We start from the raw sequence: 22,143 nt of genomic DNA, 5'->3' as shown, positions 1-22,143 counted from the left end.
TTCCTCGTCCACAATGAAACACGCCTTTATAATACAAAAACGTATCATAAGATGCATGTTTAAAGCAAAACCTACACAGTCTTGCAGACCAATGTTCTCACACATACAAATTCTGCCTCTTCCGAGCTTGTATATGTTAGAAGTAAGTAAATATGTTTTCTGCAATAAAAAAGAGTTTCTGCAAAACTGCGATATACATAGACACAATACCCGGAAGAACACTGATCTAAGGATACCTATCGGCAAATCAAAACTTCATACAGACAGTCCTTATGTGACTGGAATAAAAATTTTTTAATAAACTTCCATACAATATTAAAAACGCTAAACACGTAAACATCCTCAAGCGCGAGCTTAATAGGTTTCTTTTACAAAATATATACTACAGCGTAGACGAATTTCTTAATGATTCTGGCACTCCTCCGAACTAACAATGATAATTTATTATTAGGTAAGAACATCGACGTTATCCTATACATGTAGATATAACGGGTGTCCCAAAATTAACGCAAGATTTGAATTTGCCGCCATTTGTGCGGTGAAGTGTTGGCAACCCTGAAAAAAAGGCAATTTGACAGCTAACAGTATAGGGTTATTAAAAATGGAGCGTTACACGATAGAACAACGTGTCTTCATTATTAAAGAATATTTCAAAAATAGTGAAAGCTTGGCGGCTGCAGTTAGAAAATTTCATACAAAATATGGTCGGAATAGTGTTTTAACTTCGTCAACTGTGAAGAGATTAATTGAAAAATTCATGGAGACTGGATCCGTTGGAGACGCCAAACACACTGGTCGTCCAAAAACAAGCCGTTCGAATGTGAACACTATTCCGACCATATTTTGTATGAAATTTTCGAACTGCAGCCGCCAAGCTTTCACTATTTTTGAAATATTCTTAAATAATGAAGACACGTTGTTCTATCGTGTAACGCTCCATTTTTAATAACCCTATACTGTTAGCTGTCAAATTGCTTTTTTTTCAGGGTTGCCAACACTTCACCGCACAAATGGCGGCAAATTCAAATCTTGCGTTAATTTTGGGACACCCTTTTTTAATAATAATAATAATAATAATAATAGTTTAATGCCCAACAGAAAACAAATTCCAATTACAGGACATTTAACAGATAATATAGAGGCGATACAAGTAGATATTACAAACAGTAGAACAATTGGTATAAAAAAAATTATAGAACTAAAATAATTAAAAAAAAATAAAAACCAAACCAAACAACTATAGTAAAAATAGCAATTAAAGATTAATCTCAGTGAATATACAAGTTAGTGTTGAATTAAATATGTCCACGGTTTTACAAAGGTTATGGTATGTTTTACACGAACTTAAAATTGGAGACATATATAAAACATTAGTACGTGGCGGAGAAAGGTGAAATGGTAAACTCAAACGGTAGTGATAAGATGGCACAAGAAAATTAATTTTAGACAGCAAATCGGGGGTATCTAGTTTATCGTGCACAATATTAAATAGGAAAGTTATACTACTTTTTATTCTTCTATCCTCTAAACTACTAACATGAAATAGGTTTAGTAAAGTTTCATGACAAAACCCTCTAGGAGGATAATGACCTTCAGTTTTGTAATATAAGAATTTTAAGAATCTCCTCTGAACATGCTCGATCAAATCAATATTTTTTTTTGATGACGCGAACCAGATTAGTGAGCAATACTCCAGCTTACTTCGAACAAGTGAAAAGAATAGTTCTTTAAGTGCAACCATATTATTGAAGGATTTACAATTCCTCAGTATAAAACCTAGAGTAGACATTGCTAAACGCGTTACTGTAGCAATGTGATGCGAAAATGTAAATTTGGAATCAAAGTAAACGCCTAGGTCTTTAACCAAATCGACCCTTGTTAACCGCAGGGAATGAACTACATAATTATATACAATAGGTTGATGTTTCTTAGCGTATGTAACTATTTTACATTTAGAAATATTTAAAAATAAACAATTAGTAGAACACCACCGCACAACACTGTTTAGTTGCTCCTGCAGAAATTGACAGTCACTGATCGAAGACACTTGAGTAAACAGTTTTAGGTCATCGGCAAATAGTAGTGCACCACACTTCAATAAAGCAGTTAAATCGTTAATATATAACAGAAATAAAAGAGGTCCCAGGGTAGATCCGTGAGGGACACCTGAAGTAACTATAACAGAATCAGACTTAAAATTATTGTACAGTACACGCTGGGATCTGTTGCTTAAATAAGATTTAAAAAGCTTCAGTAACCCTTCATTGAAACCAAAATTAAATAGCTTGGCAATAATGATGTCATGGGGAATGCTATCAAACGCCTTTTTGAAGTCGGTATATATGACGTCAACTTGTCCACGCTTGTCGATGGTTTCTGCAATAACATGCGACAAACATGCTAAGTTAGTGGTTGTAGATCTGTGTGCCATAAAACCATGCTGGTGGATGGATATAAGTCTTCTCACCTTCGAATAAATCCTAACATACAAGACATTCTCAAAAATTTTGGCGAAGTTGCTTAAAATGCTGATTGGTCTGTAGTTACTAACGTCGTTGGAGTCACCAGATTTAAATACAGGCGTAACGTTAGCATTTTTCCAGCTATCGGGAAATACATTAGTAGCCAATGCAAGATTAAATATACGTGTTAAAGGTTCAGCAAACACAGCTGCACAGTCTTTAATAAAAAAAGCTGGAATAAGATCAGGACCAGATGTGTTACCATTTTATGTCACAAGGATCAAATATATTATTACTGTACTGTATGTCAACTGGAATCTCCATTGGAGAATGTTCACTGTTTAATTTTACAAATTTCTTTTATGGCCCTTTGCACCGATACATTTCAGCCGAGCTTAGCTTAAAATCCATGGCAACCATTGTCTCAATAATCGTTGCCATGGATTTTAAGCTATGCTTAAGCTAAGCTCCACTTAAATGTGTTGGTGCAAACGGCCATTAATCTATTAATTAAGGCCCTCATAATTTCTTAAACTTATAAAAGTTTTGATGTCAATGTTAAGCTTTTTTTGTTTGTGTCGGAACCTAGTCATCTTCGAAAGAAATTTTACAAAGAGAGAAGAAAATAATGGTAAGTTTGGGTAGCTAGGTAGGTTGGGTGGTATTTTGACCCGTACCATTTCACACAGCTATAATTTTATTGGTTATGGTGGTGGAGACAGCGCTCGATTTAGAGGGAGTGGGGCAGTAGCACTGGCCCCCTGACATACGAAAAACCGAAGAGAGTAGTGGTAGTGGAGAGGGGAGGGTAGACATAACCAAAATTAACATTTTGTTCAAAATTAAACAAACGTTAAGAATCCTTCATTGCTTTGCCTCTAAAAGTTTCAAAATTTCTTTCTCGTTAAGCTGAACAGATAGAAACTGTTGCTTTCTTATTTTGTGAAAATTGTTCAAACATTAAAAAAATTTCACAAAACTGAATAACAAAACCACCCCAAAAATCATATTTACATCATTTAATTCTGCTGTAGGACTTTTGTCCAGATATCCTCAGATACTGAGTAAAAAGATTGTAAAGATTTTTCCAAAGTATAAGAATGAGAGACAGAGTATCATTATAATACAAATGTGGCTATTCATTGTCTTATTCCATCCTTACAAACTGAGGAACTTAATAATAACTAAAGCGCTGACTAAAGTATCATACTTACCAATTTCGCGAAGGGCTAGCACCGCATTTCCCAAACGATGAGTTGTCCGATCCTTCACGGGCGGTTTGACTACTAACGCAGTTGTGGGCGGAGGTTCAGTTGTGGTGAGATCAACGGTAGAAGTATTAATGGGGGGCGTGCAGTTTGGGGAGGACCGCATGGGAGGAGATGAAACACTGGCCGTAGAAGAAGGTACTATCACAGAAGTCGATGAAGCATTCACAGGCGAACAGGAAGATCTCGCGGCAGGACAGCAAGCATTGGCAACACTGACTGGAGTAGTTGTCACTTCAGCTTCTGAATTTGCCCTAACGTAGGGCGGTGGTGGCGAACGTGGAAATGTAGGAAAAATAAAATCATCCCTAATATTAAGCCACCTGACACTATTCTCATATTCTGATTCAACTTCAGAGCAGAACTTTAGAACAAATCCTTCCAAATGCTTTTCAATCTCTTTGATTTTTTGCACTACCGAGAATAGAAATTTGACCAGAGCAGGTAGTGTTATCCGCATTCCTCGTCTGCCACCATAATTGTAACATGATCTCAAAAATTCCTTATATGCGAAGTTATGTATCGTGCGCCTCCGCAGGAAATTTAACGTAAACCGAGCAAGCTCTTCCACTTCATTTTCGCGCGTTTGGTGAAAAGGTTTCAGCGCTAACTCAATTTTCACCGATTTGATTTTGTTGTAGCTGTTTGTTTGCTTAACGAGCATTTCGCAGTTTTTCACGTTGTAAAATATGCACTCCCAGAGTGTTTCACAAAATTCGATATATGTGATCGCTTGCACATTTGCCGCTTGTGTGGATGATCGCGTGGGGGAGACAAATGATGAAGGAACGTGCATGCTCGGTGGATTTCTTAATGGAGTTATTTTTCTATTACCACGGCCGCGACTGCGACCACGACCACGACCACGACCACGACCGGGCTTGCCAAGAAGCACGGGTTCGGGAGGTGATTGTACTTCTTCAGAACTACAGGCCATTACAACATCTGGGGGTTGCTGAAACTGTTCTTGGTGAAGTATATCGGGAACACAGACTAACTGCTCCGCGTCAATTGCATTGTTGCTAGGGCAATGCAACTGCATTAGATTATTAATCTCCTTTATACTTTCCATTTCGGTATCAGAATTGCAGTCCTGTCTCGCAATTACTGTATCCGAATACACAGCCATTTGAGTAACTATGGCAGTTTTCAACTCTATTTTAGTCTCGTTACGTTTCGCTACCTCTTCAACCAATTTATCCATACCTTCCACATTAAACTCAACAACAGTCTCAAATACATCGTCACAAGTTGAATCTTGCCCATGTTTTATGCTCATGTTTAACATATAATCATCGACTTTCTTCAACTTCCATGGCATACGATCCACGATTGACCGTTTACTTGATTTACTTCTGCTCAATCTTTTACTAGATTGACTGCTACTATCATCGTCACTGTCCGGGCCGAACAACTGAATAAATTTCGAGTTTCGCGACGGAGCTTTCTTGGACGATTTCGCGTAAGTCGGCGGCACGTATTCCTTCAATGGTATCATTACATTTTCGTCGGGAAGCTTCGGCAAATGTACGCGCAGCTCCATTAAATGTTCTTTCTTTTTGGTTGCGCCATTCCTGTCTTCACTTGGCGCGTGTTGTGTGCGCAAACCGCCGCTTGACGGTCTACGCCCGACGTCTCTGGGTTTTGTACTTTGTTTTGATGCGTGTACCTCTTTGGAGGCAACCAAGCTGATAGGTATTGACTTTCTGCGCGTCTGTATCTGTTTCTGTAAGGCTTCACTTGATGATTCAGAGTCTTCTTTCAAATGTTTGTGTGAGTCGACCACATCGATTGCTTGGCTGGTACTTCCATGGTCGTTCTCTTTCGTGATTTTGATCCGTGACTTTGTCGTGTGCTTCCGGTTAGCACGTTCAAAGTCTTCAACAGCGACGGTATTTCTACGCTTGACTATTCTAACAGGAGCAACTTTTTCCTTTCCCTGATCTGACGAAAGGGATTCATATTTGGCAACACTCGACACAAAAGCAAATTCGCCATGTCGATCGTAAATGGTAATTTGATCACACTCATCACTTGGCGGTTTATTAGACTTTTTTTGATTATGTTCCTTCAACTCGGATGCGTTTTGGTAGGAACCACAAATCACCCATTCTGCTGCAATCGTTTTTCGTCGTTTATGTATCTTGGAAGGTTTGTTTGGATGTTTGCTACCGTTATGGGAAGTTTTTTTATCCAAAAATACGTCGTTTGCATTAGATTCAGGCTCCTCAGTCATTTTGAGCCGTTTTACAGGTGGATCGGCAACTTTCTTGGCTTCTTCGTGTGTTGTACACGTTTTACGGCGATGGGATACTCGACACGGTGGTTTAGCAGAAAAACTTTTTTCTGTTAATTTTTTCACATTTTCACATGAACTGTGCGTGGTTGCCGTCGACTGCTTCTGCACATGCTCAGGCTTGTCAGAGCTTTTTTCATGTGCTAATATTCGCTCGCTCCCTTGGTTTACTACTTTTGCACTTGTCTGAGATGTAGATGTGATGTTATCCACGTCCATTAAAGATTGATCTAACTGCTCCATGGAGACGGAATTTGGAGCGACTATCGCGGTCGCACACGCTTGTGCACAATTTAAAGCCGTAGAATTGATATAATCAATAATCTGACTAAGCGATTCACTTTCGTCTGCATCGGAATCTTTAGCGGTTGTTTGGCCATCTTTCTGTTCATGAATGGAATCATTATCGGGCACTGATCCTGCGTTTTTGTCTAAATCATTGGGGGCGGGGTGCAATATTGGGTCGATTAACTGCTCACATTGTCCAACTGTATCATCTACGTCTCCACATATATCTATAATCACCTCCGTTTCTACTTCGAGTGAATCGTTAAAGAAACTCAAATCGTAGTCATGGTGTTCTTGATTCGATGAATGGTCTCCATTGTTGGGTGACTGGTCCACAGCCTCGCTCTCTACGATGGAGTCCTCATGCAATTGATGACCTCCACCGCTTGCATTATAATTCACACCATTTTCATTACTATATACAGGCTGTTCAGTCTCATTGATTGATGTCGAATTTCCCAAATTCACATTATCCGTTTGCTTAAGGGATGAACCTCCGTGGAAGTCATGCAAATAGGATCCATTCGTGTTAATTGTACTTAAATTAATAGTATTATATCGTTTAGTCGGTACTGGAGTATTGTGAGTATCAGTGATTGAACCAGCAATGGTATTGGCACTACCATTTATTACTTCCGATAAATTTAGCACTGGTTCCTCTAAATTGGGCAGATCCGTTTCCATTGTGACATGCACATTATTGGTATCATGTAGCGAATGCAGTCTTACAAGTAAATTATCGTCTAGTATATTGTTACAAGAATCTCTAGCTGGCGCGTTCGAATTTGAGCTACTACGTCTTTGTGCGGTGTTTGATGAGTATGGCGTATTCTGTCTTGGGCCGTATCCCGAAAAATTTGAACGATAATTGTTGGAATGTGCGCTGTTTCCCCTACTTCTACTGGAAGAGTTTCTATATAATTCAGGTCTTAATTGGTGGGTGCCGTAAGTCCACATGTAATTTTGGTAAGATGAGTTATTATGTGAATATGATCCATACGGGTTTCTGTTATAAAATGTACATTGTTGGTTGGGGTAACACCTGAAACAAAGTTTTATATTAGTAATCATTTGTTTCGTTCCACGTCTTGGATTTATTCTAAACGTACCGTATATTATTATTTTTATTATCATCATCCCCATCATCATCGTCGTAGTTTTCTCTCCAAACATCATCAAGATGATACCCCTTCCTATTGTACCACCGACAATAAGACTCTTTCCAACCCCTTGCTCGCCAATTTTGATCATTCCTGCGATTTAGTCTTAATCAAAGCAAATAAAGAACAATAACGAACTATACACTGCCTAACTTAAACATGCAGATATAAGCGCCCAGGCTTAACCGCAGCGGCAGATTGAAAAAAATTAGGCGTGTTCAGCAGAGCCGTCTTTCCCAACACAAAGTGACATGATAAAATCACTGTAAGTACCGAAGTAGGTAAACGGCAGTTTACTTCGCATTAGACTGGGTTCCTCATTATTGTTGTGTCAAAGCAATTATTTAAAGACACCAGATCATCGTAAAATAAACCATCGTTAATCTACTTCTTAAAACACCTATATTCTCTCTTAACCTAGGGCAACAGCGTATATGTACATCCCTATAGTGTACATCCCCTTACTTACCTTACATCAGACATTCGCCAATACTTTAACAAAGAGCGGCAAATGAGCAAGTCATGGAAATGAACACAAAAACAAAAAAATTAAACAGCAACATTAAACAAAAATACCTTTCTGGTTTTCTGTGCATATCGTCTTGAACTTCGTTTCTTCGATCGTCCATATTTGGCGAGATATTTGGTACCCTCCCCTGTAAATAGAAAGCGTAACTTTAATGAAGAAAAATTGCGTAATTTAGGTATATGTAAATAATGAAAAAATTGATAAAAGAACCCAAACACCTAAGCCTAAGCAAACTAAGTGGGATAATTGTATGATCTAGCTGCAAATGATTAGTTCGTGTCGAGAAGGGCAGTTTGTATAATTATTCTGATGCATGATGTAATAACTATATGCAAGGCGATGAATAAAAATAAACTCTTTCATTCCAAATAAAAAATGCTTACATTTTCTTTTTACACAACTTCCAGTCCCATTTATAAAAGTGCAATCATTGCCAAATGTAGTTACTGAGTAGTGAGAGGCAAAGAATGACACCTTTAATGAAGTGCAATGCATTTTTTTTTAAGCGGAATACCAATGTCAATATAAGTCATTTCCCTTTTGTTTGGAAACTTAAAATGCCTTGTAGTCTTCTTCAATGTTCAATGCGAAACAAGAGAAAAATCAGGGATTTAAATTTAAAAAATGAATGCATCTGCCGAGGCATCTGCTCAGTGAGCTTGTACACTTCTGGTGACCACGCGATTTTAAAGAATTAAAGAGTCAAAACAGTTTTTGCAATCGTCGAGTTCTAAATTTGCTTGATAGTTGATTTATACTTATACCTTATTATGACATTATGAACCACTTTATACTCCTAGGATGTTTTGACATGTACTTACATAAAAACTAAATTGACATAGTTTACATTGGGAATTATCGCCGATTGAAGCGCTCGCTTGTCACTTTTTACTTGTTTAAATTTTATATTTCTTTAACAAATGATCACCAATTAGAGTCGAAAGTATACTGTGTGTGTCAAAAGTGAGTTTCTGTCGAGTCACCTTTGGAACTTTTGTTTACATGGGAAATCGTATTTAACCTGCACTTCCAAAGGCGACTCGACAGCAACTCATTTTTTATCGCCCGTTACTAGAAATGTAGTAGGCGATAAATAAATGCGAGTAGTTTCGATTGTTAATATACAAAAAAACGTTTTGACAGATATAAATTGTCCATCGCTGCTGTTAGTTGTGACCAGTTAGTTTTGGAAATGCAACTGAATTTGTCGGTATATTATGCAAAAAAATCAAGAATTTTTTCGAAGAAACAGTTCGGAACTTTTTTATTTGAAGCGCAAGATGATTTGTATTTAGGATTAACGGTAATACGTAATTTTTTTCATTACTAGAGTCTGATGACATGATTATTAACCTTTTTTCCACTTGTAAAGTAGGCTTTCTCGGCATTTGTTCAAAGTGGTTAATAATTTTTTATTATTAACTAGTAGTCAATAATGAGAACTGTCACGCTGTCACTTTTAGAAAACACAACCCGAAATTTCGCTCAATAACCGTTTGGGCAAGTTCTCTAAAATGAATAATTGCCACCATCCGCCATTTCCAGAGAAATTACATACCTAAAATTATCACATTTTGAAAGAATTCGAACGAAATTACTCTTTGAAAATACCTCAATGACAGATCAAAATACGGCCTGTTTCACTTGTACTTCTACGTACTTGATTGACATGTTAAATTAAGAAACAAAAAATTCTGTCCAACCGTTCACTTTCTTATCAATATAATATGTTAATTTAGAGGATTTCAAGTGCTAGTAGTGAAAAAAATAGTATACAGTGAATATTTTTTAAATGCGAACATAGGAGTTTGCATGCAATGTAATTTCCCTATGTTCGATTTTTAAAAAAACAGATCAATCTATTGAGTAGTTCAAATGAGTAGTAGATACAATTGACAGCTGTCATATTTTTAAAAATATCGCTGTCCAATTTAATTTCGAAATCGATTAGGTGATTGCTTAGAATGTCAAGAAGGACACTTTGAACATTTATTTTAGTTGTTTTCGTTATTTATGTTCTTATTTTCTTCATTTATGTATTGAATAGATCAAATTAGTAGAATACCAGGTGCACGACCTACAAATAATTGAAGGTTGGTTCACAATGAATTGTGGTGACAGCGAGTGCCCTGTGAGGACAAGCTATCGTAAGTTTAAGAAAAATTTATCCTAAAGTTACTATGACCTCACATGGATTCTTTAAAAAAAATCTTATGGAGTGCTCTTCATCATGAAGACTATAGAAACCGTTGCTGTTCATAGTCACGCAAGTTGCGCGTTTTGATGGTGTTTTTTTTGTTTTTTTTGTTTTCCTCTTTCCTGATAGCGTTGGCTATTGTGCCCATCAATAGCTATGTTGGTAAGTATGAAATACATACTATCTCTAGATTTCCAATGTGAGGGTGTGAATTTTTATTTTATTTATTTATTTCTTTTATTTTTTTTTTAGGACCCTACATAACTTCACCAGACACAGACACTAATCGTTACTTGATTTTAATCCGTGCGATTAGTTAACCAGGCTAGACCTGAGTTCTCACAGGATACACCGACCATAATAATAATAAGACATTTATTATTATTATTTTAACGGCGAGAATAAATTAAAATAATAATAATAAATGTCTTTATTGATTAGCAGTTCTACATTTGCAATAAGTACTGCATATATCAATTAGGTGAAAGTTCAGATTTTTTTGGTAAAACCTAATCTGATATTCTACTTTAACTTTAATAACTTTATGAAAGGATCCAGTTAGGTACAGACAGAAACAACAACAACAACAAAATAAGGTCAGTAAAAAATAAAAACGATTTTGCAAAATCTCCGAAAGTAGTTGGAATTTTTTCAGTTTCAAAAGGACATTTTGTTAAGAATCAAAATACGCAACTTTGCCAAATTTAAACTATCTATCTATTACAGTTACCGAGATCCCCATGGTAGCCCTCGAATTTAAATCTGCCTGTATAGAGCACTTTATTAATGATTTATTTTTTCTATAACATTTATGGAAACGTCGAGGGAAAGCGAGGAGAAAGGTTTACTTTTATGACTGTGAAGGGTGACGCAATATTTTAGTTAATTTTGAGTCATACTGTTTGAACGTGACGTGAGAGCTGAATATTTCTTTATCGTAAGTAAAAATACATGAACAGTTACCCTTCAGATTCTCTATAAACCCAAATGTATGAATTGCAGGTAATTATATAAACATCAATAAAAAGTAAGCCACAATCTAAACCATAGCTTGTAAAAAGACTTAGAATTTCATGAGAATTCCAAATGAATTCAATAAAAATTACAAGTTAATTCCCAAAGATTTCCATGAATTCCAACAGAATTCCAAAAGAATTCTAAGAATTCCAAGAGGTTGTACACCAGAATTCCACAGTGGTTTGCCTCTCGCTCTCAAGTAGAATACTCTCGAGAATACTTCAATATGTGTGTCACTGAGTTATTTGATTTATTATTTATAAATATAAACATATTCTTTCACTTTCTGTCAAACGTAAACTTGTTTGTCCCTATTTGATTATTTGATGTTGTGTATGGTCATTGCTTAAAATGTTCAAACTCATATAGGTAGGATCCAAAAAATTCAAAACACATGCGTAGGTTGTGTACCTAAGTAATGTAAATAGCTCGGTAATTAGGCAAGAACGTATCACACCCCATTTCAAGCAATTTAACGTAGGCGGTACACATTTTTTCGCTGCATTTTGTGACAAAAGCATGAAACTCGGTACACGTGTTCATTAGGTCCAAATAAAACTTTTGACCCGCAGCACCCACCGAAATTTTCGTGTGGGTTCAAAATTTTTACACTTTTGTTTAAAAGGGTGTTCAAGATTTTAAACCTGTAAAAATTGACGAATTTCGGCATTCTAGGGGCCGTTTTTGAATTATTTAGGGTCGCTGGTGACAATGGCGGCATGAAAAAAGTTGTATATCTGACCCTTAGGCCCCAAACTTGGAGTATTTTCAAAATAATGGTTAAATTTTGAATTTGATAGGTTTAACCCTGCGTGATGTTTCGGATGACGATTCCAGCTAATTTGGACATGCACTACTAGCTAGAAATATTATATTGAAGTTAAAACAGTTTCTGGTGTGTAAATAGGCCGTTAATCGTTCAATAATTTATTCAAAATTTGGAAATTCCATACTTGATGGATTTTGGCGTTCTTGGTGTCGTTTCCATATAATTTGTGGTTGCTGATGCTGATTTTGTATTCATAAAACAGATGCGACTCATAGTTAGGCCCTTTTCATACTATTTTACCTATTAAGAGAGAATGTTCGGTGCAGTCATATACCCTTGTTGCCCCGGATTGCAACGCAACTATTGAATGACAAAGAAAGACGAAAGAAACGGGCATTTCATTAAGATTCGGAAGTGGACATGTTCTCTGACGGGATATGCCGCCTATGCTTCCATTAATGCCCTCCCGTCATCGTTTGTTGGGAAATCTGTACTTCCAGTCAGTCTTGAGCTCACTCCACGACAAGTAACATCACGCAGCGAGCAAGTTCCGTCCGACTCGTGCTCCTTGAAGAAAGAGTGTCGCCAGCTGATGGCCCAGAGATGGGCAAGTTGACATATGAAGGATAAAAAATTATTAACTGTAGGTATAGTGCAGAGCACATAAACTTTTCCTGTTTTACTGTCTTACCTCTACAACCACAATAATTTTGTAATAAGGAATTATCGGTCAAGAAAGCCAAGACACTTTGGTTGCTTTGCATTTTGCTACTTTTTTTAATCTCTAGACGGGGGCAGCTTTCTCTGCCCCCTCTGGCGCCGCCCTTTCTTTGAAGTGAGGATATCGCAACGATACCGTGAAACGCCATCGATCGCGACGCAGTGCCTAGGCGTTCCCAGAAGTCGCCGAGGCATCCCCCAAAGTCCATCAGACGGCGGGCGATACGATTAGGCCGCGAGTCACAGGCGTTTTAGGCCCTGTACGTCGCTGTAGGAACTCTAAGCGCATATTAAGAGACCGTTACTACCATGACCTGACCAGCCAGGAGCTGGTTCTGACCGCCAGTCTTCGAATGCCTCTTCAGGTACATCAATAGCACTGGTAGAAGATTGAACTTTTAGTAAAAGTTGATCCAATTTAGCCCCTTGGAACTTCGATACATAGGCTTTGTGCCACTTTGTTTTGATATGAATGAAAGCAGCTTTAATCCTCTTCCCTTCGTTGAGTTGTACCAGATAACCGGCCTCTAGCGTGTATGCATAGGGAACCAGAACCAACTTCCGGCTGGTCAGGTTATGGTGGTAACGATCTCTCAATATGCGCGCAGATTTCCTCCAGCGACGCGCAGGGCCTAAAACGCCTGTGACTCGCGGCCTAATCGTATCGCCCGCCGTCTGATGTACTTTGGGGACTGCCTCGGCGACTTCAGGGCACGCCCAGGCACTGCGTCGCGATCCTGGTCGCGACCGATCGCGTTTCACGGTATCGTTGCAATATTCTCATTTCCAGGGGCACGAGTCGGACGGAACTAGCTCGCTGCAAGATGTTACTTGTCGTGGAGTGAGCTCAAGACTGATTGGAAGTACAGATTTCCCAACAAACGATGACGGGAGGCCATTAATGGAAGCATAGGCGGCATATCCCGTCAGCGAACATGTCCACTTCCGAATCTTAATGAAATGCTCGTTTCTTTCGTCTTTCTTTGTCATTCAATAGTTGCGTTGCAATCCGGGGCAACAAGGGTATGACTGCACCGAACATTCTCTCTTAATAGGTAAAATAGTATGAAAAGGGCCTAACTATGAGTCGCATCTGTTTTCTGAATACAAAATTAGCTACAGCAACCACAAATTATATGGAAACGACACCAAGAACGGCAAAATCCTTCAAGTATGGAATTTCCAAATTTTGAATAAATTATTGAACGATTAACGGCCTATTTACACACCAGAAACTGTTTTAACTTCAATATAATATTTCTAGCTAGTAGTGCATGTCCAAATTAGCTGGAATCGTCATCCGAAACATCACGCAGGGTTAAAACTATCAAATTCAAAATTCAACCATTATTTTGAAAATACTCCAAATTTGGGGCCTAAGGGTCAGATATACAACTTTTCTCATGCCGCCATTGTCACCAGCGACCCTAAATAATTCAAAAACGACCCCTAGAATGCCGAAATTCGTCAATTTTTACAGGTTTAAAATCTTGAACACCCTTTTAAACAAAAGTGTTCAAATTTTGAACCCACACGAAAATTTCGGTGGGTGCTGCGGATCAAAAGTTTTATTTGGACCTAATAAACATGTGTACCGAGTTTCATGCTTTTGTCACAAAGTGCAGCGTTTACCTCAATATTCAGTTGTACCGCCTACGCTAATTGAATCTTTACCGAATGAACGATAGGAGAACTATACACTATTTGTGTTTAATTCACAAAATTATAAGATCGGGCATGCCCCCATACTTGCAGCCCAAAATACTTTTCGGAAAGACTTGCATGATCGTCAACTTAGGAATACAAACGATATTTGTTGGTCTGCTTCCACGGATGCAAAACCGTACTTAGAATGTTAACTGCGTAACATTAAACCCTAAAGGTAAAATTTCAGAAACTGGGAAGGAAGCGAAAATTTAGACATTTTCGAAAAATGGCGATAACTAAGTAGTACATACCGTCAGCCTGTTTAAATGCCAGTGCATCAGCACCTGCAGATTAAAAAGTTCGAGAGACATAAAAAACGAACTAAATTGTCCACTTGGCATGCACGCGTGGTCACACAATGTCACGTGAATGTAACTGTCACTGGCTCTCCTTTGAACGCTGAAGCGCTAAAGGCTGAACCTGAAGTGGCTTTAAGCGTTGCTTTAAGGCTTGTATGTATACAAACAAAACTATCTTCGAGTTGTGGAGGTGGAAATTTCTAAGAACAAGTTTCTTTACAATGAACCCTTATTGACTACAAAACTGCGAATCCGGTGAAACGTACTAAATGCAACCACGATTTTGAGGTCTCTCATTGTAAATGCCATTATAACAAGAAATAAAACTGAGTCATTCATTTCCAATGGCATTACCCAGAAAGGGTCGTCTAAATTTAGCTTCATCTACCTGCAAAATTTTCAATTTCGTTTTAGCACTACCGAAAAAAAAATATGCGTCATGCTATCTTTACCAACCCAGCCCAAGCCGACGGGGTGCTGAACGGATTTTTCATTATTAGGGGAGGGAAAGTTCGATTGTCCCAACACGTGGCAAAATTTGGTAGTGAAGTTGTCACAAATGCAGAATTTCGCCGATAGATAGTTTTTACTCGAAGACATCTAACCTTGTTATCAAGCACATTGAGGAGATACTTCACACCTATTGCTCTGTACAGTATATGCGCGGGAGAAAAATTCATTCATGGTAAAAATGTAGCAATTACACAACAAGTCGAATGGTTTATGCCTCGGTTTATGTCGTTTATGGCGTTAACAGAATTTGAAACGGGTTTAAAAAGAGAATTCGAGGGGAACTTAAAAGGTACGTTGAAGAAAACACGAGGGAACCTTCAAATAGACTTAAAAATTAAGATGAAGGCTGCCTTTTAAAGAAATTAGATGCAAACATGAAATAGAATTGTTTATGAAGAAATTGATAAAAGCCACACAAAAGAATTCCAAAATGTGAAGAAAATTTCACTAGTAAAAGTGATAATAAAACCATAAAGAGCGTTTAAAAAGGCGGCAGAGCACCTCGGTGTGACCCCACGGAGTCATTGGATTTGACCCATTTTCAATAGGCTTATTGCTTGTGGCATATAGGTCAACTGCGCAAAGTTTGAACCAAATCGGTCCAAGCGTTTGACAGTTATCGTGTTCACGGACAGACGGACACTATCGGCTCCCCTATAAAGCTTGCATCGCTTTGCTCTGCCGCTTAATAACTTGATTAGAAGTTTATAGGAATTTGAGCACAAGAGTTTCATTCAAACTTTTGAGAAGACAAACTATAGAGAGCTTGATGGTGGACTTGAGTACCTAGTAAACGTGACACGACCTTGCAAGAGGACATTTGAGGAGAAACTAGATGAATCTGAAGGAAAAACGGCGGACAAAAAACCTTTTGTAATTCTTCGTAGTTCCTTCATTTCATTTTTTCTAATGATGTGAAATTTCACACCAGCATGGGTACATCCTCCCTACAATTTATAATTTAACGCATTCATCGAAAAGTATTGTACCTTTTTCAATTCATTATAACGACATAATTCTGGTATTAGCTTTCTTCCCGGCACAATACGATGCTGGTGTTGCTAACTTCAGATGAAATTATTTTACCTCGGAGCCTTGCGCGGCGCGATTCTCTACTCACGTATTGCTCTCGGTATTACCATAATATTTAGTTAATGTGTCTTGAATTGAGGCATGATATCGATATCTTTAGCACTGGGCGAAACTGCCTAAATTTCACTTCTTGAGCATAGTAATCATGTGTTCCGCCGTTTTCCTTACGAAATAGGCGCATAAAAAAATGTTCCTGAATGTTCGGCATATTCAAAATGTATTTTCCAACGTAAAGAATAGAATATATGCTTTTCTTTTACCTTTATCAAACGAGTTTGGCAGCTAACCATCAGTAATTGTTTACAGACACTAGAAAGAAAACGTTTACACACTACTACAAAGGATGAACATACAACTGGCTATTTAAACAAATTTTGTCGGTATGGAGAAAGTTAATGATACATTAATGGAGTAACAACCAAATTGGTCGAACGTTCATTGCAAAGAAAAGTATTATTACCGAGATTATTACTTTACTTTATGAGCCTCAAAGACATCCCGATATTCCAAGAGTTTTGAATGCCTTAAGAACAAGGTAGGTTACAAATCTTGAGTGACCATTTACTCTTCTTCGGCGTTCGGCCAATGTTCAACAATTTCAATAGAAACGATTATCCTTCACTTTATAAACAAACGTTGGAGGGATCGTTTACAGTGAAAATTGAAAATGTGCTTCTTATCGGACCCCCTGAGCTGCATAGAAAGAAGAGTTCCAAATTTCCATTACTAAACTCAAGGAAAAGACCATGGATATGGATGGATAGAGTTAAGACACGAAGAAAGCAATATTTGCGATTTTAATATAAATTCCGTGAATACTTTTAATTAATTTAGTGGACAGAAAACTATTAAAATATATTTGGATATTTAGGGACAGGTTAATTACACTAAAGAATGTGAAAGTCAAGTCTTAATAAACCGCCTATAAAGTAATTGAAAGAGAATGAGAATTCCTAAATTATAATATGCACAGGTGGTTTCCATTACTGTCCGCGAACTATTCAATAAAGAAACCAGTTAAACTCACTGGAGAAGACAAAGTAAAGTTGTATTTCATATCATAATTCCATAATTTGCTCTTTAGTCAATCTCAATGAAGACAAGTAACTTGCGCTGAGATTAAAATCTAATCAGTCCGCATTAGTGCTTTTGTTGGTGTTTTGATTGTGTAAGACGGTTTGTTTTTATGATTGCATTTCAAAATTGTTTTTCAACATATCACTTTGAAGTTTTGAATAATTTCATAATCAAATCAAACTACACATTTTGAGCAGCATTTGGAGAGATTTCTCAGATTATTTTCTAGAGATATTACATTATTGTTTTGAAAAGGTTAAAAAATACTAAAAAATTTTAAGTGTTTAAAAGAACGTTGAAGGACATTGCAGCCATTCAATTTTAGAAGATCTCAAGAAGAGGCTGAAGAAAGTGCACAAATAAACACCTCTAAAAATTTCTCAAGGGTGTAATGTGAAAATGCAAACAATTTTAACGGCTCGTTTATATAAGGGGAAATATCAAAGCTGATTAAGCCCCACCTAGAAGAATAGGTACCTGCCACCCCTGCTACTCATTCTAGCAATTAGACGAGAAAAACCTCGAGAAAAACTGTCAACTAATAAAAATGCGACACCGAAAGAAATACCCTCGGAAATACCTATGGCTCGTAAACCAATTCTACACTCTGTACAACCAAAACAATGTTTTAAAATTATTATATTGAACAAGTTGTAAAAACTGGACCTTGTAAAGACTTCTCTCGTTCTTGTATTTTATTTTGCTATTATTTGGTCACGCAATGTTGATAGGGTGCCACTAAAATCATTTGATTGTAAAACGTGTACACCATTACCCATACATAATGTCGTATTACCACAAAGTATTACCCGCTATTACTCAAACCGTGTACACCAAATTACTCCAGCGGTTTACCCCTCGACCTGTCCCATCCAAATCGGGACAGCTGGTCACCTTAATTCAAGGTAAATTTGTTGTTAGGGGCCGGGGTGGGTAATACTTTTCGAGGGTAAAGGTTCAGTAAATTTGGGAATTGTAGTTGAAAGTTACTGCATTTAAGGCATTATTAACGAGCTCCTAGCGATATAATACGCAATTCCAAAAGTTGAGTCTAATCGATTAAACATTCAGTGCCCTTTTTGCATTTCAACCATTTATGGACTGAATTGCAAAAATAAATTTTTATGTACATACCTAAAATCAGAATTAGCTGCAATAAAAGCCCAAAACTGTGCTAATAAAACAATTAGAAATACTTAATTCTAAAAAAAGTAATAATATGGAAAATGAAAAACCAAGTTTTAACTACGCTACTGCTGCGAAAAGCGACAAGAGTAAACCAAATATCAAACCGCCTGGCTCGGGCTATAACTGCCCAACACTATGGAAATACCTACCAATGTAAACAAAGGTGCTTCACCTCAGTCCTACACAATAAATAGGATAATCTGCATAAATAATGACCTCCCAAATAACGGGGTCAGTAATTCTGGTGTTATGGCACCTGGAACTACTCCCAGTGTGACTGGCAAAAACAAAAAGGAAGGCGCGGAAACCGTGCAAAAACGTTAACAACTGATACTAGCACTAATACATTCTCAATACAAGGTGTAGCGAAGCGTATACATTTTATTTTATTTTCATGTATCCAGATTTCACCCAAAAACCAAACTAGCAGATGTAAAGGGACATCTAACATAAAACGGAATTCTCGATCCTACAGTGGAACAGGTTGTTTCAAAATACCCTGAATCATATTATGCATCCTTTAAAATATCAGTGCTGCCGGAATTTAACGAAAAGTTTTTCGCACCAACAATTTGGCCTACCGGGATCTGTGTAAATCGTTTTTTATGGCGGATTCAGAAACCAATAGCAAACGGTTAAACGTTACTTTCACATTATTCCACTTAAATATTCAGTGTACCTATTAGGAATAAATATGAGATAAGTACTCGAAATGTTTTTAAAGGAACATAAATTTGATGTAGTGTGCATCTGTGAACACTGGTTTTCACAAATAGAACCAACAAACGGTTTACACCTTGGTTCATGGCGGTTGTGTTCTGCATTTTATCGAACTACTTTAATACACGGTGTGGTTTTTTAATTTTAGTTAACCGTTCACATTTTAATCAGATGACTGAGTTAAACGACATCAGTGTGGAACAGCATTGTGAAGTTACTGGTGTATTCTGCACAATTCGCAAAATAGCAATTGTTACAACTTATAACCCCCTTGGCGATTTTAAAATTGTTCTGTCTAAGGTTGAACAAATTTTAGTACTTCTGCAGAAGTATGACCGAATAGTTTTCAGGAGATTTCAACGTTAATTTCCATACACAAGATCCTAATGCAAAAAATACTGTGTGATTTAATGGCTTCTTTTAGTTTTGTAGAAACAAAAACTTTTCCTACAAGAAACAATAATTGCATTGACAATGTGTTTATCAACTTCAGTGCGGACGCGTTTGCTTCAAGAGCTCATTTAACCCATTTCTCCGATCATCTCGGACAATCAGTTGCAGTGAAGTGTATTACTGTTAATCGTAATGGTTTTGCCATTAAAATGTGCAGAACAATTACAAGGAAGGGACTTAATTCTTTAATTCGTATGCTAGAGCGTGTAATTGGGACTTTCTGAACAATCATTGGGATATGGACATCAAATTAATACGTACCTTAGTAATCTTCATGACGCATTCATAATTGCCTTTCCAGAGGTAAAAATGAAATGCCGCGAGAAAGACCATTGTGTAAAGTGGTTCAGTAAAGAACTAGTAAATTTAAGAAACACTTTTAAACTTGTTAGTGAATTATTATAAATTGGATAATTTCGATTTCCGACTAGTATAATGTGGAAAATTATAAATTCTCACCGCGAAACAAGAAAAAATGTAAAATGCGAGGTAAAATGCAACATATCTCCAAATGAATTTAATACTTATTTTGTAAATATAGCAAGTAATTTTGTAAATAGTACGTCTCCAACGTCGCCAACGGCTCCCCCGAAGAACCCATCAGGTCCACTGCAATGTTTAGCTTCGGTACAGCGTCACATGTTGACATTAAGAGACACAATATGTACCTACTTTGAAAAGAAGTAATACAAAAGATATATGTATATGGAATAAGTGTTGATATTTTAAAAAGTAATCTTAGTGTTTGCACTTCTCCTTTAGTTAAGTTAATAAACTGTTGTTCTACTAGTGGAATCTTTCCACATATGTTGCAAATTGCCGCTGTAGTTCCAATCCATAAAAACGGTGATGTAAATAATGTCACAAATTATCGCCCTATCTCCATTTTACCAACTTTCTCTAAAATTTTTGAAAAACTAATGACTAAACGAGTTACGAAGTACTTTGAAGATAATAACTTACTTCACCCAAACCAATTTGGATTTAGAAAAGCGAGCAGTACAACAAATACTGTATTGTATTTAAGTCAATAAAACTATGCAGTGTTTTGAAAAAGGGAGGCTTTTTGTAAATGTTATATGTTTTTATCTAAACCTAAAAGTTGAAAATTGTGGTGTATTGTCTTTGGCATAACTCCGGTAGCACTAAGAATAATGGGAACTATAACAGTAGATTTCATTCTCCATTGCGCCTTAAGCTCGATAGCTATATCGGTGTATTTGCGGTGTTTTTCTGCACGTGTTTTAAAAGTCTAAAATCTATTGCTAGAATGTTATTGCTAATTCCATGCGAATCTTAAATAAACAGGTTCCGTTAATTGAAATTTCTTTACCATTACCGTATTTTTTCATTTGCCGGATACCCGACCGAATATTTTGATTCGAGGGTTCGGATTTCCCGGATATATGGCCGGTAGTGCCGTGACAGCCCTACCCTCGGCCCTACCAAGGAATCCCCTGCCCGTACCCAAGCCTAATTAACCATTTGTATAACAATATTTCTTCTTTTTTCTCTTTCAAGTGTTTTAGAATTTGAATAGAATCATTACAACTTCTAAAACCTACAGATTCTTCAGAATATCCACAATTATTTCTAGAATCTTCTTATAATCATGAACAAAATGAATCAAAACATGATACAATTACAACAAATTCGAGCAACACCGAGAGCAACACTAATAACTGTGTAGATCATTCCATCGATTCTTGCTCATTCAGCTACTCAACTGGGCATTGGGCATACTGAAAAAAGTGAATCGATCCTAGCCTATGATACACTGTTCCAAGACTCTAAAAGACACCTGTGAAGATCACCCTAAACTGTTTAGTGTTTACAGGTGGTTGTAAAGAATTTAGCCTTCTACCCATCATAACCCACACGTGTTAAATCCAGCAAAGGGGAAGGCCTTGGATTATATTATTATTATTATTAGTGTTACTTTAATTTCAATAATGTTCAAATTTTCGTCGTTTCTTATTTCGAAATAAATGTAACTATCAAATTTCATCAAAATTGATCAAAGTACACAGCAGATAGGTACTTATGGCGAGCAGTATATTATTTTAATCCACATTAAGAGCTGGTTGGCAAACATGTCGATGTCGAAAGTGATACAGACAATAGTTTTACCATCGGTCCCTTCATTTTCATTTATTTATGTATTTGCAGGCCACACCTGTTACTTTACCGGCCCCATATCTCTGACATTGCTAATGTCTACAATGACTCCTGTCATAATGACAGTGTCATCACTGACAAATTGACATTAATCAAAAGTTCTATATAAAAATTGAAATTTTATATCAAAATACGATTTTGGGTAAAATTTAATGCAAAACTCGCCAGTCAAATGGCATTACTTAACTCGGAAATTAAAGTACTCGCCCC

The 22,143-nt window shown here is 37.0% G+C and overlaps 1 protein-coding gene across 10 annotated transcripts in view; it reads right to left on the bottom strand.

Moving 5' to 3' along the window:
• LOC116178026 overlaps positions 1-22,143 on the bottom strand; it is a 62,261-nt gene that overhangs the window by 5,649 nt on the left and 34,469 nt on the right. For 5 of the 10 annotated variants that reach the window (XR_004146795.1, XM_031497278.1, XM_031497276.1 and 2 more), the window contains exons 2-4: positions 8,051-8,130; positions 7,424-7,567; positions 3,677-7,356 (exon numbers count right to left, since the gene is read on the bottom strand). Coding sequence is in view for 9 of the 10 variants with exons in the window: in XM_031497276.1 (XP_031353136.1) it covers positions 3,677-7,356; positions 7,424-7,567; positions 8,051-8,130 (3,904 nt within the window). In the remaining variant the exon portion in view is untranslated. Of the gene's footprint in view, positions 1-3,676; positions 7,357-7,423; positions 7,568-8,050; positions 8,131-14,664; positions 14,770-22,143 lie in introns of those variants that run through there. The other 5 variants (XM_031497282.1, XM_031497283.1, XM_031497280.1 and 2 more) reach the window with 3 other exon arrangements.

Source organism: Photinus pyralis, unplaced genomic scaffold (genome assembly GCF_008802855.1).
Source record: "Photinus pyralis isolate 1611_PpyrPB1 unplaced genomic scaffold, Ppyr1.3 Ppyr1.4_LG8, whole genome shotgun sequence".
Classification (NCBI taxonomy): Eukaryota; Metazoa; Arthropoda; class Insecta; order Coleoptera; family Lampyridae; genus Photinus; species Photinus pyralis.
The sequence above is the reverse complement of the archived record's forward strand: the minus strand, read 5'-3'. Positions and strand labels throughout refer to the sequence as shown.